The 17619-nt window shown below is 38.3% G+C and overlaps 1 protein-coding gene across 1 annotated transcript in view; it reads right to left on the reverse strand.

Annotated features, from left to right (window-relative positions):
• The window catches only part of crhr1 (corticotropin releasing hormone receptor 1), a 147418-nt gene that overhangs the window by 85403 nt on the left and 44396 nt on the right, over positions 1-17619 (reverse strand). Inside the window, exons 2-4 of the mRNA XM_067372990.1 lie at positions 15001-15088; positions 2364-2414; positions 366-368 (exon numbers count right to left, since the gene is read on the reverse strand). Of these exons, the coding sequence (XP_067229091.1) occupies positions 366-368; positions 2364-2414; positions 15001-15088 (142 nt within the window). The remainder of the gene's footprint in view (positions 1-365; positions 369-2363; positions 2415-15000; positions 15089-17619) is intronic.

Genomic DNA, 17619 nt, shown 5'->3' on the forward strand with positions numbered 1-17619 from the left:
ACCAGAAACCTCCCACTGCCAGTTGTTTTACTCTCTGACCGAGGGGACACTCGGGACAGATGCACTGGCTCTCAGCTGGCCCCGGGGCCTGCGCAAATATGCGTTTCCCCCAGTGAGCCTACTTGCACAGACCCTGTGCAAAGTCAGGGAGGACGAGGAGCAGGTCTTGTTAGTTGCGCCTTACTGGCCCAACCGGACCTGGTTCCCAGAACTCTCACTCCTCGCGACAGCCCCTCCCTGGCCCATCCCTCTGAGGAAAGACCTTCTTTCTCAGAGACGGGGCACTCTTTGGCACCCGCGTCCAGACCTCTGGAAACTCCATGTCTGGTCCCTTGGACGGGATGCGGAGGTTCTAGGTGACTTACCCCCTGAGGTACTTAACACCATCACTTCGGCACGTGCACGGTCTACGAGACGTGCTTACGCCTCCAAAGTGGAACCTGTCTGCCGAGTGGTGCTCTTCTCGCCGGGAAGACCCCGAAGATGCTCGATCAGAGTCGTGCTTTCTTCTTCTTGCAGTAGGGTTGGAGCGTAGGCTGTCCCCCTCCACCCTCAAAAGTCCATACTGCTGCTATATCCGCTTACCACGACCACTTAGATGGCAAATCTGTTGGTCAGCACGACCTGGTCATCAGGTTCCTTAGGGGGGCGAGACGGTTAAATCCTTCTCGTCCCCTCTCCATACCCTCTTGGGACCTCACTCTGGTGCTGAGAGCACTTCAGATTGCTCCCTTTGAGCCTTTGCTGTCAGTAGACTTAAAGATTCTGTCTATGAAGACTTTGCTGCTGGTGGCATTGGCCTCCATCAAGAGGGTAGGGGACCTGCAGTCATTTTCGGTCGACGAATCGTGCCTGGAGTTCGGGCCGGGTGATAGCCACGTGGTACTAAGACCCCGGCCTGGCTATGTGCCCAAGGTTCCTACCAGTCCCTTCAGGGACCAGGTGGTGAGCCTGCAAGCGCTGCCCTCGGAGGAGGCAGACCCAGCCCTGGCTTTACTCTGTCCAGTCCGCGCTTTGCGACTGTACATAGACAGAACCTAAAGCCTCAGGACCTCAGACCAGCTCTTGTCTGTTATGGAGGCCAGCAGAAGGGAAAGGCTGTCTCCAAGCAGAGGATGGCCCACTGGATAGTGGATGCCATCGCCCTGGCTTACCAAGCTCAGGGTGTGCCCTGCCCGCTCAGGTTGCATGCTCACTCCACGAGAGGTGTCGCATCCTCCTGGGCGCTGGCTCGTGGCGCCTCGCTGACAGACATTTGTAGAGCTGCGGGCTGGGCGACACCTAACACGTTCGCTAGATACTATAGCCTTCGTGTCGAGCCGGTCTCCTCCCATGTTCTCGCCACAGGTCAGAGGCACGGAGAGGCCCCGGCTTAGTGTCGGCTTGCTGCGCTACATGCGCTTCTTTTCTCCAGAGAGTCCCTACAAGGCAGACCCTGTCGAGTCCTCCGATATCCCTTCGGCAGCCGACGTGGCGGAGCGTCTGGCGCCAGGCCCATACTCCGTTGTATCCTTGAGAACCGGGTTTAGGCTGGGTTCCATATGTGTGACCCTACGGGGATCCCATATGGTTGGTTCCACGGTTGCTCCTAAACGAAGCCCGTGTCTTTCCTCTGGGAGAACCTACCCTTCATCGGGGTTGGAGTCACCCCAGCTCTTCCATATGTAGCACAGCCCTACAGGGTTAGTCCATATGTACTTCTCCACATAACTCCTTCGGGGAAGGATGTGGCTTCCGCAGCGTTCCTTTCCCAGCGAAGGGTACGCTTTCCCAGCGTTATCCAATAGTCTCACTGAATGGGTTTTGGGGAACAGCAGTGATCGACTCTCTCTGTGTTAGCCCTGTCCCACCATCCTCAGGCAAGGGGGTTCAGGTGGCTTGCAACAGAGCGCTGGAAGGGGGCAGCTCCTGTGGCGCTTTGGTAGGGATTCCTATTCGTCGGTCTGTCCGACGTACGTCGAACGTGACCGACTGAATGGGAACGTCTCGGTTACAAAGGTAACCCTCGGCTCCCTGAAGGAGGGAACGGAGACGTACGTCCCGTCGCCACAGTCGCTGTACCCCGCTGATGCTGCCGCCTATCCGGTTCGGCTCCTCAGCGAAAACCTGAAGATGCAACGCACCTGCTGCTCATTATATACCCGCGCTGCGAGGCGAGCAGCTGATGCATATGATTGCATGCCAATGTGCATTGGCTCGTTTAGTTACACTCGAAGTAGATTGGCCTCTCTAGCGAGATTCCTATTCGTCGGTCTGTCCGACGTACGTCTCCGTTCCCTCCTTCAGGGAACGAGGGTTACCTTTGTAACCGAGACGTTTCTGTTTCTGTTTACAGATTGTAAAGACCTGAGGTGTAAACTGACCTGTAGAGTTGGTGGGACTAGACGTCTGGTTCCATAGGATGAAAGTGCGAGCTGGGGAAAGAAAAGAGAAGAAAAAACAACAACAATTAATTTCATAGATGTTCATTATGGGGTCATGTCTTTTTCTGAAATATGACTTTTAAATGTATTTTAAATTTGAATTAAATGTATTTTTAAACATTCAAATAAATACAGTACATACACACATGCACCTGTTGTTAAAAATAAAAATACATTTTTAAATAAAATAGAAATAGTGGCATGAAAAAGTAAAATAAATGTTAAATGTCACTTATCAATATTTCCTGTGCAGAAATTTAAGTTTACACCTTATATTGCTCGTTAACTGGTGGATGATAATGATCCTTGCTAAAAGGATGACATTTACAAACACTCCCACATTCTCTTGTTCTTTCGTCTCAACACAAACTGCCGTCAGATTTAATTTACAGCATATACTTCTTGGTTTCTCACTGACAAAGGATCAAAGCCTGCAGATGTACAACAGGGTATACAAAACGTTGATCTAGCAGGTAGGGCTTTTTGTAATCTAATCTAATCTAATCTAATCTAATCTAATAATATAATATAATATAATATAATATAATATAATATAATATAATATAATATAATATAATATAATATAATATAATATAATATAATATAATATAATATAATATAATATAATATAATATGGTGAGTATAATTTGTATGTTATTCTTTCTGCTGGTTACATCATTTAACCAGTAGGTGGCAACAAGTGAGTGAGTCATTGAATCATTTACAGTCGATTCATTCTAAAACACTAATGCTGAATTCAGAACTGCATACAAATATACTCCTCGTACTACTTTTAACATATCTTCATATGGGATAAATACTAAGAGTAGTATGTTAGTATGTGGTTCCAAATTCATCATAATTGTTTCAGAAATGACTCTCTTTATAAGTGAGTCTTTGTCTCATTCACTCAACTGATTCATTCAAAAACACAGATTTACATATTTGGATCACTGGCAGTATTTCTTGTGTGATATTGCTTATTTAATCATGCCCCATCTAAATTCAGGTAAGTTCAAGAAAATTTCTACCACAGCGTCTACAATAATATTGTAATTGTTGTTTTAACAATGTGCAATCTGACATTATCAAGTATGTCCCTCACTTTGACACGCCTAGAGAGGGCATGCATACACTGCGGGTTGTAGCCTTTTTGATTTAGGTTAGGCAAATTTAGAATACACGCTCTCACTGGGTGATTTACTCTGTTAAAATGCTGTAAAAATGAGTATTTGTCATTCAGGCTTTATTTATATCATATGATATAGTTAAGCAATCACAAAAAGAGTGCTGTGTTTTTGTTTTTGTTTTGTTTTTTTCATAATATGACTGCAAATGTGATATTAATTTTATACAACAGTTACATGTAAAACAATTAAGTGACTGACATTTTAGACACAATATTGTCTGTTTTGCTCTATTTCATGGAAATAGTTTCAAACAAAGCCACATCAGAACTGTTCTGCATCACTAAGCAACACACAGCGGTGATTTGTTACTGAATGAATCAGTCCATTTGAACATTTCAGCTAAATTAATGTTTCGTTTATTGACATGCCGCCACCTACAGGCAGTTTTATATTTATATTCATATTTAAAATATCTTTTCAATTTTAAAATCATTCATGTTTCATTTTTAAAACATCAGAACATTATTTATGCATTAACTATAATAAAGTTATTTGTAACTGCAGGTTAAATGCATTTATGTCATCTCTGAGCTGCATTAAACAGTCACATGCCACTTTTGATGCAGTTTTTGTGTTTCCTCTGCATTGCAAAGACTGATTCTGTTGATACTGATTTCATTTGATTGGTAACAGCCCTGTAGTGTCTACTAATTTAATTTATTGATTAAATGTAATCGACAAACTCAACCAAAAATATCAAGATACTATGTTTTTGTCAGTATCACATACCCCTAACCACAGAGCAATTCAAGCTTGAAGTACAACATGTACAGTAGGCAATGCTTTATTTTTGCATCTTGACATGTGTTTGAATTATACTGTTCATTTGTTGCTTTTGAGCCTGATCTAAAAATCATTGATGGTCTTTTCAGCAGGGATGTGAATGAAGCCACTGAGCAACAATAAAAATCCATTCATTGTTGTTTTCAACAGATCTTTTGTGCATCTCTACTCAATCTGTCATAAATTGTAAACTCTCATAAATTGTAAACACTGAACAAGCATTTTTGGATGTTCAAAGTAATTACAAATATACAACGTGAACAAATAATAAGTAAAACAAACTCAAATATAACTCAAAAGTAACTTTTTAACTACACAATATTACCTCTGTTTGTCAAGCAAATAGCATTTGAACCTTTACTGTAGATATTAGCTCCTTAGTACTGCAGATATTTGTGCTGCCTATCAATTCATGGTTGAATTTGTTTCTCTATTCACCCTCCTGTCTGCTGTTCAGTAAGATAAAACAAGCACACATCTATTAATCTTCTACCCCACAAAAACAATGGACAGTTCAGCTGGAGCAGAACACACACACTGGCGCTAATAACCCAAGCTAGCATGTCACCGTGTCTGCACATCCTCTGGCCTGGAAATAACAGGTGAGCGGACAGGGATATCTATGCTGAATAATTCATAATGGATATGAGCAGATCTGCTCTCAATGTCTTTTCAAATCACAGAAACAGATCTGCAAAACAATGTATTCTCAGTATCATGCTGTAAACATATTGATTTGAAAATGAGGTTGCACCTTACGGAATGAAGTTTGTTTGTTTAGCAACACAATGAGGGACACCGCTGTTTCTGCAAATGTAATTTATCCTGACATCCATGTTTGTGTTTATGTCAGAGATTCTATGGGTACAATACGCCTCTCAGGAAATAATGCATAAGATCGCATATGATCTCAATGTGCTTTATACAAGCTACTGCACATCTCTCAGAGAAAAAAAAAAAAATCTATTCTTGGATGTAATCTAATCTAAAAAAAAAAAAACTGCTGAAAGTTTGAGGTTTATTTTCATACATTTCTCAAAACATCTGCTGAAAAAAAAAAAAAAAAAAAAAAAAAACATGATAATGGCCACACACAGCAAATAAATTTACATTTCTATTTATAATATATGGCTGGACGATATAGCTTAAACAATAGTATCAAATGTTTGACACACAATTTAAAAAGAAAATGTTTTAAAAGTAAAATAAAATTTAAAAAATCAAATAATAATAAATAAATAATTCCATAGCGTTTTCCACTAAATGAACAAGAATTGTGAATATAATTACTGTAAAATTATTATTATTGATTATTATTAAATACTTTCATTATGTTATTTTACAACAAATTGTAATAAACAACCATATTTACATAGATTTATTTTACTCCAAATGCAAACAAACACAAAAACACAATTCAAACTGATTCTCAGCTTTTAAAAATGTTGAAACACTTAATCAGAACTTGAAAAGGAGCGTTATCGAATGCACTTTCTTCAGAATGTGGTTTGTACTAGAAACCCAAAAACAAGATGTTCAGCCCCCACTATGTTGTTTATGTTTGAGGTCAAACTACATGTGATATCGGTGCCAGAATGATGCTGAGGACACCCACGGCTCACAGTGTGAAAAGACAGAAATGTTTATATTTGTCTATTTGTGTGTACATGAAAGAATGAAATATGAGTGTTTACAGAACAGGCTAAACGTATTTGCGGTCAGCATTTGATTTACTTTAAAACAAGCCTAATTTATTATGCATAAAGCTAAGTGCACTTGTTATAAGACTAAGTAATGTGTAATAAAATACATAAATGTAAAGGGTTAGTTGAGATGCATACAATTAATTAATTTTGCAAAACAGTGTCACCCTGATCACAAAAATCATAAAATATGTTCACAATAAAATAAACAAATAAAACAAACAATATATATATATATATATATATATATATATTTTTTACTTACTTTTAAATATTGTATTCAATGTTTTTATCTGCCACAAGAGTGTAATGTTTTAAATTACAGGACTGGACAGGATAAAATAGTAATTTAACTGCTCAAATAAAAAATAAAAAAATAATAATAAAAAAAAAAACCTAAAATGAATTGCAATTAATTTCATTAATTAATCAACATCAATGCAATTTATTTTTTTCTGGTGAAAGCAAAACATAAATGAAGAAGAAAGCCAAAATATTAAATGTCATGGATGAATATTTATTGAGTAATCCATTATTTTGTAGAGGGGAGTCAAATGACAATTTTCACCTGAGATTTAGAGCCAAATTACAGGAGAGTAAAAATGACTTTATAAAGCATCATTTTATTTTTACACAGAGATTGGCAGTTCTGTTAGTTAAATCTGTTGACTTAAAAAAAAAAAAAAAATAGGCCCATTTTCCAACTCTCCTAGAGTTAAACAGTTGAGTTTTACTGTTTTCGAATCCATTCAGCCGATCTCCAGGTCTGGCGGTACCACTTTTAGCAAAGCTTAGCATAGTTCATTGAATCTGATTAGACCGTTAGCATCGCACTTAAAAATGACCAAAGAGTTTTGATATTTATCCTATTTAAAACTTGACTCTTCTGTAGTTAAATCGTGTACTAAGACCGACGGAAAATAAAAATGTTGTGATTTTCTAGGCGATTCGATATGGCTAAGAACTATACACTAATTCTAGCGTAATAATCAAGGAACTTTGCTGCCATACCATGGGTGCAGCAGGCGCAATGATATTACGCAGCAGTTTTAAATGGGAAAAATATCAAAACTCTTTGGTCATTTTTGAGTGAGATGCTAACGGTCTAATCAGATTCAATGAACTATGCTAAACTATGCTAAAAACGATACTTCCAGACCCGGAGATCAGCTGAATGGATTCGAAAACGGTAAAACTTAATTATTTAACTCTAGGGGAGTTGGAAAATGAGCCTATTTTCAAAAAAACTGGAGTGTTCCTTTAAAGGCCCTATATCAGGGGTGCCCACATTTTTTTTTTTTTTTTTTGCGTGATGATCTACTTTTAAAATGATCAACTCAATGAGATCTACCAAAAAGAAAACACAGTTTAATTAAAAAATAAATAAATAAATAACCATTTCAAATACTTGTTGCTCTGCTCAATATGTGCACTCTTACTTCAGAGACGGCTGTGCGTATTTGGAGGAAGCTAACTTCGCACTCTGTTTTCCGAACTCTGAAGCTCTTGGAAGGCGCAAAGCAGGCTAGTTGTCATGGCAACTGAATAAACAAAAACCTTGTCAAAATGTATTAGTTAATTGCAAGTCAGACAGAAACTAAAAAGAGAAGGAAGGACATTGTTATATTTCTTTTTATTAAAATGTAACAAAAGCATTTATTAAAACTGTGTGCGATCTACCAGCATTGTCTTTGCAATCGTCCTATTGGGCACCCCTGCCCTCTATGGTTCAATCCCAGAGATATGAAGATCTTAATGTGGCTCCATTAATAAATTAGTAAACTGTACACAATTTCAGTGGTCAAAAACCACTTTGCATACAGCTGATTTTTTTTTTTTAAAGAGAAATGTCTGAAGAACAAATAATGTTGAAACTAATAACTCTCAGTTGAATGAGGTAGTTCAGTATTAGCTAATCAATAACTGCTATTTTTTTTTCATACCTCCCATGACTACCAAGAATTACTATATACTGGTTCATAATTAATGTGAATAATGCATAGTTTATAATTAATTCTAAAGTGAAGGTAATGGTAACCCACTAGTAATGACTAGAATATTACTAAATCCTTCAGAAAGAATTACTAATTATTTGGATCAGTATTCTAAATGAAAACTCCCTAGTAATAACTGAAGTAATTAAAAGAGTGTGAGGTTTTTATAATTTAATTGATTTATTTTCATTAAATTAATTTCAACTGTCAAAATTAAACAGTTGTGCTTTCTGTCCAACAATGCTCTGGGTATCAGCAATAAATGACAAAGCTTTTGACCCATCCTGATACAAACACAAACAGCCCCTTGTAAAATAACAGTGTTCAAAGGTCAGCTTGTTAAATGACTCTTAAACTTCTCTTCGTCAAGACTCTCAATTAGTATCACTAAGGTTACCACAGACACATAAAGCAGATAAATTCAGTTAGTCAGAAACACTTGATTAGTCCATTTCACCTTAAAACACAGTCCTTTTTAAACACTCTTTTTCTCAAAGTGCTGATGCTGCAGTGAGGGACCGTCAACATGGGTGTTGTTTTCTGAAGTGTTTACAGCTAAGTAAAGAACTAGACGGTACAGAACTCTACGTTTACAAACTTTTACTGAATAACCTCAAAGAAACTGATGCAAAACATTTCACAAGAAATCAAAGCCAATGATATGTTTTCTTGTACAGAATACAGACGACACATCCATCCCTCGTCTGTCCCTAAAGATGGCATTATTTGAAAATCAATTTTCTTTGAGAGTGAAGGTCCACGTTTTTTGGACTTTATGACACTCATTCGAGACAGAGATATTCAAGAGACAATTCTATCTTGTTCGGAAAGCAACTAGGAAGTTACTTTCGACATTACCTGTCTCTTTTTGTAAATACTGAGCGTGACAGATGGGTTGAAGGTATTATTCTGCATTTTATAATCGTCCCCACAGGGACCAGCAATCCCTAGACAGCCACATCCCTGGCCTGTTTTCCTTCCTTGCAATGCAGAACATGCAATATCGAATCTAAGTGTGGCAGATATAGCACATCCATAAAAAGCATTTCATTATTCAGCTCAGATAGCCAATGTGAGTTTTTTTTTTTAATCTAGCAAAACTACACAACATTGAGAGTTTGCAATTGTTACGCTGGCACCAGCAGGCTTTGTTGCTGCAGCTGTGCTGGAGATTAGTGGTTGAATTCTTCAAGACTTGTGTAATTATATCATCTCTTGGTTGAACTGGCCAGTGTAAGGTTCTGGTTTTACAGGCGTTTAGGACAGACTAATTATGCGTTAAATGGTGAGCATTTAAAATACGATGTTTGGATTCATCCAGGAAAATTTTAGCTGAAATTGCTCACAGTTTTATTGCAGTGTTAATGATGCACAAATAAATACAATTGTAAGACAAATAAGATATTTGACAACAACTGCAAAAACAATGTACTAGTGCACCATTGACTCACCGAATGGTTGTTTGACCCTGTACACATATATAGTTCAGTCAGTGGTGTAAATGTGATCCATTGATTAATCTGTCTGTATTGTCTGCATTTAAGAGGAAAGCCACACTAACAGCAGTATGTGAGAGATTTACTCTTTTAAGTTAAGGATTTCACACCAGATTGATTACACCTGGCCTGTTATAAATATCTGAACATAGGATCAACTTTACAGCAAAGTACCCACTACTGCAAGAAGTCAAGATCTATAATAATTCTGGTAAAGAGTGCCTAAATAGGTCTGCAAGTGACTGTTACAGCCCATAGTGAAGAGAAAAACAAAAAAACAAGAGATTTTTCTCAATTGATTCTCCAAGACAGCATCAAGAACGAACAGAGATTGTTGCTAAGGTTTCCTGCTTCTAAAGAGTTTTTATTTCTCTGAGAAAAAGACCCTAGTAATCTTACAAGCTCAGAAAGTAACTCTTCTTTTAAGTGCTTAATCCTTTTCTATACACAGTGCGACCATTGACATAACTGACAACCATGTTCTGAAGTTGAATTCACTCTTAAAATCTACAGTGGTTTACAAGATAAACACTAATATATATATATATATATATATATATATATATATATATATATATATATATATATATATATATATATATATATATATATATATATATATATATATATACTGTATGTGTACTGTACTGTATACTGTATATATTAATTATGCATTTCAACTGTATGATAACTTTATATTAAAGTGAAATGAATAAAATTGATAAACATGAACTTTTCACTAAAATTTGCATTTTTTATATAAAATTTGCATTTTTTAATAAGAAATAAAACCTTTTTTTTTTATTTGTTTTTGTCACGGCTGGGTTGCAAAAACAATCAAGAAGGCGCTTTCTTGCACCTTAATAATAACATCAACAAAAGTCCAACAGAGGGCAGTAGGGGGTTTGGGAGGTTGGTGAAGGGCAGGCAACCAGGACAGGGCAGAGACAAAGACAGAAATAGCCAGGCAAGAACCACCAGCAGGATGGTCAGGATGAAGGTCCACAGCAGAGAATACATCGGAATGAATCAATACTGAATTTACTTAAGATGGATACTAGCACCATTTTCTTTAAGAGCTGCTGTGCAGCCAAAATTATATACCAGTTATCACTGTAAAGCTGCTTTGACACAATCTGCATTGTAAAAAGCGCTATATAAATAAAGATGACTTGACTTAATAGAGACGATGGAGGGGGAGCCATGGGGGAGGCTTGGCAGCAGGATCCAGGGAGATGACTGACTGATGATGGAGCTGTCAGTGGAGAACCAGGTGGAGCCGTGGGACTGTAGGTACAGGGCGATGACAAAGGTCCTGGTCATGGACCCAGGGTACCGGAGAACTGAGGCGAAGGCAGAGCGTCCGAGGACTAAGGCAGGGTCAGGGTGGAGCCCGACGAAGCTTAAGGGGTGGAGGGATGAAGCGCAGCTGAAGGCTCGGAAATCCACGCCGCAGGCAGAGCGATGATAAACCAAGTCGGAAGTCTGCTGGAGCAGAAGGGATGATAGTCCCAGGTGGAGCCGAGGGGGCAATGAGCTATGGTGGAGCCGACTGGTTGACAGGTCTAGAAGGAGTGACGGGCATTGAGGTCCAAGGTGGTGCTAATGGGTCGACTGTCCAAGGCTGGGCTAGCGAAGACTCAGACCGAGGTGAATCACTAGTGAGCAGAGCAGGAGCCGAAGGGCTGAGGAGAGGCAGCACAGGCAGGGCTAGAGGACTGGACAATATATGAAGAGATGAACAGACAGGTTTCACAGGAGAACACAAGACGGGTAAAAAATCCATGAACGGCACTCTTGGCCTACGAGGAACAGGAAAGGAACTCAGTGTGCAGAAACAGGCTTGGTGCAGGAAACAGAAACGGGCAGGATGCACTAACTCTCTAAGTCTACAAACAGTGATTCGCCAGCCACTGTTGAGGGGGTGGGACTCCATGACATCTCTCCAAACTTCACCAGGAAATCCTATGGCACGGGCGATGTTGCCAGCTCACACACCTGGTCAGACTATTTGTTTTCCTCTGGCTCTGAGATGTTCCGTTGCTCAGTCCATAATTGCATCTGTAGTGTGCACAGGCTTTGCCATCGCTGGGCTGGTGGCTGGCACTCTGCTTTCCTCCTCACTCTCGCAGATTGTGAATGGCGAACCATTGTGGAGGGGTACTAAAGCTCCCCAGAGGTTCATCTCCAGGTAGACACGCCCTGGTCTTTTCATTTAGGCCCACCCGAAATAACACACACAGGCTGGTGTCTTCATAGTTAACAAGATGCTGTAAATCCAGAAAAGCCTGCATGTGTGCCTCTAGGGACTGGTTCCCCTGCGAGAGCAGGATGATTCTGACTGCTGCTATATTCATAATTAGGGTCTATTAATCTGCCAAACCCACCCATAAACAGAAACAAAACTAGCAGATCCCTAACAGCTTTAGGAATAATTAAACCAAATTTTATTAATTCTGAATGTTATACTTATAGCAAAGTTAAGCATATTTAAATAAATCTATAGCAAAATGCTGCTGGATATTATTCAGGAGTGACACCTGAGTTCCAGGAACAGGAGCAATAATTTAAGCAATTTACAACATATTTACATGTGACTGTCAATCACAAAATATTGCAGTGTGTACAAGGCCATAGTTCATTTCAGTTTTCTCTCCTCTGAAACATGCATCCTCTTTGCCAAATAAAAGCAGGTTTTTAAAATAACCAATTGCTCCAATGCCAATTCAACGAAAAATTTAATTACCAAATGACACATGGTTTTTGTTACTGTCAATTACCGTTGGTATGGTCTGCAATCAAATGTTTTAGAGAGATCAATTTATGTGGGGCATGCGCTCTGCGTTAGTTTTTAATCGCTCTTCACTCTGGCTCAGTGTCATCTATTGTCTTATTATTTGTTTTCCTTCTTTTTTTTAAAGAGTTGATCCTTAAATGAAACATAACTGAGAAAGCAGCTATGAACGAGCAACCGTGGAACAATTTTCTCAGTTCAGTATGCAAAACACCACATATAAACTGTTTATGCAGTATATTACTGTTTAAACTTATTTGCAGAAAATCTGTTACTTCATCCCTTGAGAGTTTCACACCATTTCACACTCACAAAGCCCTGAACGCAAACAGATCTGTGTTGTATTCCAGCATTCCAGCATTAGTGCTCGATTTACACCACTGCTTCAAATGCAAACCAAAATAGTAAGTAAAACCAAATAGTAAACCCCAGTAAGTCTCCTTATATCTCCTTCATCTCCTTATATTGCCTTTTCTGAGCAATAACAGTTATGTTTGTCGCGCATGACGTTTTGTCTGCACCGAAAAGTAAATGTCATATTCATGTCTTTCATGTTCATGAAAGACCATAACCATCAATAAATCTTGCTGCACCCTGTATGTCCCCTTTCGTTAGATGGAAAAATGAGTTCAGAGTTCAGAATATAAAACCATTATAAAACTAGGTATAGTCAACTTTAGAGAGCTCAGGAGCCACAAAACTGGATCTGTTTAGCCACAAGGGCCTCACTCGTAATATTTATATCTAGTTCAGTTTTGAAAGTCTACAGAGCGCAGGTCCTTTACATGCAGTCATGCAGTCTGCAAGCAATCACATCATTATGGCATAAGCTGATTGGCCTGAAAATATGTGTGGGTGTGTGTGTATATATATATATATATATATATATATATATATATATATATATATATATATATATATATATATATATATATTTTTTTTTTTTTTTTTTTTTTTTTTTTTACTATAATTTGCATAATTTGCTCTCATGCAGACACTAGAAATTGAGAGCAATAACATTCTATGCATTAAATCCACTGTAGCTGTAGGCCTACTGTATATTAAACGACCACTGAAGTGCTTTGAAACACACAGCATTTTTCAATGTGTATATGTATATCACAGCTTGTGCCGTTGAGCTTGGCAAAGCCTCATTTCACAGCTTATCCCCTTTAAATTTAGATTAAATATGATACTGTTGCTAAAGCAAAACAGTGATGATAATCATGCTGAGGATGTGTAGTTTGTGTAGATGTTTCATTTTGAAATGCATGTTGGTGCATGCATGGCACTGGTGTTATCTCTTCCACTCATCAGTGCTGTTTATAATGTCGAGTCTGTCTAACCATTTCTCCTCCTGATCTCCTTCATATCACTGTGCAGAATTCAAATGGGTCAGATACGTTTTGTGGTCTGCAATGACTTGCGCATATGATCCACTCTGTGCTATCGTGTCTCTGGTCTGGAGCAGACTGTGTGCGGGCTGCAGCAGTTCACGTGACACTAATGTGAAACCATCACATTCGCCACAACGGAATGCATTTTTTACACTGTTGAAATCCCTATCCCCTATATAGTGCACTATGGGCCATTCACCATATATAAAATAGCAGCAGTGTGAACAAGTGACCGATTTCAGCCCCAGCTTCAGCATCTATTTGGGGGTGGGATGCATCAGATTCTAGAGAGCATTTGATTAGACAGAGAATCTTAACTAAAGGGAACAGGCTGATAGGTCCTTTACATGCAATTTGCAAGCAATCACATCCAATGAGACTGCTTGCCATAGTATAGAAATGGAATAGTCCATTTCATTGTTTGCTGTAAACTAGTCCCGTAGCATGTTATAAGAGTTCCTCTAAAACCCTACACCTCCCCCAGCTCCACCTGCCTAGATCTGCTACAGGATTTATGTATGTCTCCTTGTGCAGCAGCATATGTTACATGCTCACAGCAGCGTGTCTGTGTATCTATTAGCAGTAGCAAGTCCATAATTGCTCTGCACCAGCAGCAATACCATGTTAAAACTATTCCAAGAATTGTTATGATTGAAATAGTATTATTATATAAAGGGAAAGAATGAACATTCGGTTATAATTTACTCACTCTCATGTTATAAACCTGTATGACCTCCATGAAAAAAAAAAAAAAAAAAAGATATCTTGAAGAATATTTCAACTGCTTATGTCCGTACAAAGCAACATTGTACCCCATTTACTTTCATTACATAGACAAAAATAAATAAACACAGAGAAACTTTTTATTTTTGTATGACCTCCATGAAAAACAAAAATCAAATGTATTCTTTTGTGTTCCGTAGGGAAAAAAAAAAAAGAAAGCCAGGTTTGGAACGATTCGAGTAAAGACCGAAATGTCCTGTAAATGTGTTCCCAGGGTCAACAGAATCCGTTTTTAGATGTACTGGTGATATGCAGCTTAACCACAAATCCCATCAGCCACCATGACACTTTATCAATACCTCAAATGGGAGACCATTAACACCAGAGGCCATTAACTTGACTTGCGGAACTGATCTATGACCATGCTTCTCAAACCAAACCCTAGCCCTTACATACCACCAAGCAAAATTGGTTTCAGATCAGTTACGGAGACTTACCTGTAAGATTTGTGGAGAGTAGGAGCAGAGCATCGCAGGTCAGGTCAGCTGTTGCCCTGGAGATTAGTGTAATCCAGATGGTCAACACCTGCAATGGTGGTACAAAAAAAAAAAAGGAAATTTGTGGGGGGAAAACAAAAGTGCGGCCTTAGCATCCATCTGGACATCTACAGTAGCAATAGAATGCAAACAATGGAATAGTAAAGCAGGTCAACATCTGTCTCGGGCACAAACTTGTGCTTCTGAAGTCATGATACTGTATGTGTGAGGAACAGACTGATATTAAGGATGTGAAACTTTACTTTCTTAATGCAAAATTGATTGTAAATCCTTTTTATTTTTACACACTGTATGTAGAGCTGGGTGATATGGACAAAACATTATCACAAAATTGTTTTCATATCATTTGATATTGATATTTATCAAAATAGTCATTTCATACAGTACCATTCAAGGAGAAGGAAATACATTCCACATGTATGTCAGACCTCAAGTACTTGTTTACAAGTCAATTTTACAAGATTTAATACAAATGTATCGGTAACACTTTACAATAAGTTTCATTAGTAAACATTAGTTAACATGAACTAATAATGAACTGCACTTATACAGCATTTATTAATCTTTGTTAATGTTAATTTCAACATTAACTAATACATTATTAAAATCTTGTTAACATTAATTACTGAACTGTGAACTAACATGAACAAACAATGAACAACTGTATTGTCATTAACAAACGTTTTCGAAGATTAGTAAATACAGTAACAAATGTATTGCTCATGGTTAGTTCACGTTAGTTAATACATTAACTAACACTTAATGCATTAACCTTATTGTAAAGTGTTACCAATGTCAATATCATTAAATATCATTAAAATGGCATAGTTAATTCATTAAACCTTTACCATTTAATATTTAAAAAAAAATAATATCAAATGAAAATATAAAAATTTGCATTTCTGTTTTTGTCAAATAAATGGATAAAAATATCTTGGTTGTATGGTGTTCCTTAAAAATAAATTATTTTTATTATTATTATTATTAGTAGTATTACATTGATATGGATTCATTGCCCTTCCCTAACACTTTAAATTATAAAATTTCAGACTTGAACAGTAATTAATCTTTTAAAACTGTCATGTGAACCCTTCATTCCAACTGATTTCAGACCAGTTGGTTTTTTTAAAGCCAGACTAACTGTAGCATATATCTACTACAATGTTGAGTCTGATGTTTAATATATTTGTACGCTCAGTTACTTATTTCATGTGTATTTTGTTTAAAGGCATAGTTCTCATTCTTATAAACAACGTAGCACTCACTTGCTTCACGCTTCATTTTCCTGTTATTTCATTTATCCCATACAAAATTTTTTTCAGCATTGATTTAAAAGATTTAAGCTCCAAGATTTAAAAGATTTAATGTGCAGGAGAACAGGGCTTTCATTTTAACATTACGTTCAGGAAATGAGAGGGAAAATCACAGATGTGACCCTTGTGCCCCAACATCACGCTGGCTAGATGATTCCCTGAAACTGAACTAAATGTGATTTATATTTTTTTCAAGCAGAATCCATTAGATATATTTTACTTAACTGCAGCTTTAAGACTAATGGCTCTTTGAACGTCAAGAGGGACGGAGAGTTTCTGCTCATGCTTGATTTGCTGTTATGTGACTGCATAAGCAGGCTGTCTCTAATTCATAGCCCTGGATACAGAGGTGTCCCGGGAAAGCAAATACCCTTACAGCATAAAAAACAAAAACAAAAAACAAACACACATAGAGTAGGGATGAATGAAGAGATATCACCTTCTTAAAATAGAAAGGGACAGCAGCCTATGACTGAATCCAATATACTGCGCTTCCATTCTCAGAGGGCTTGAGTCATAAAGTTTGCAAAGGCCACATGACCTCAAAAAGCTTTCAGGCCCAGCTAGATGATCCTTCCACACCCCATAATGAAACAATGAAAATTTATACCATCAGCACAAACGCATTATATCAAGGGAAAGCAGCATTGTCTTGCAGAGTGAGGTCTTTCAGCTTAGCTTTGAAATTTTTACAAGCTGTACAAAAATGACTGCAAGTTGAACAGCCTGCCTTCTGCTGTCTACTGGTCCCTGACCTCAGTCACATGAGGACAGGTTTACAGAGTTCAGTGTTGACAGCTCTAAAGACCGTCTGCAGCACATACTCAAGCTAGCGAAAGACAAACGGAGGGATTGAGGAGGGAAAACGGAAGAAATACAGTCCGTGGTGTGTTTTATGAGCTGGCAGACTAACACTCATCTCACTGGTCGGGCTGCCGGCTCACTCGGCAGTAATCTTCGTGAAGCCTTGAACTGCCTTTTCCTCAGGTCCTTCCAGAAACATCCCAAACGCTCATGCTATTTTTTGTCTGGCTCTCCCAATCCATTTACTGTCTCTTTCACAGACTGCTTGTTCTGCAAGAGTGCTGAAGGCTGGTTTTGTGTCGAGGGACGATTGTGCCTTCAGACTTTCCTGTCACTTGGAACAGTTTCACTTCATCACCCTCTGCCACCACCACTGTAGGGCTATTGTATAACCCATGTGCTGGACAGGATTACCCATGAGGGCTTCAACCCATACTGTACA

The sequence above is a fragment of the Chanodichthys erythropterus genome, chromosome 3, assembly GCF_024489055.1.
Source record: "Chanodichthys erythropterus isolate Z2021 chromosome 3, ASM2448905v1, whole genome shotgun sequence".
Lineage (NCBI taxonomy): Eukaryota > Metazoa > Chordata > Actinopteri > Cypriniformes > Xenocyprididae > Chanodichthys > Chanodichthys erythropterus.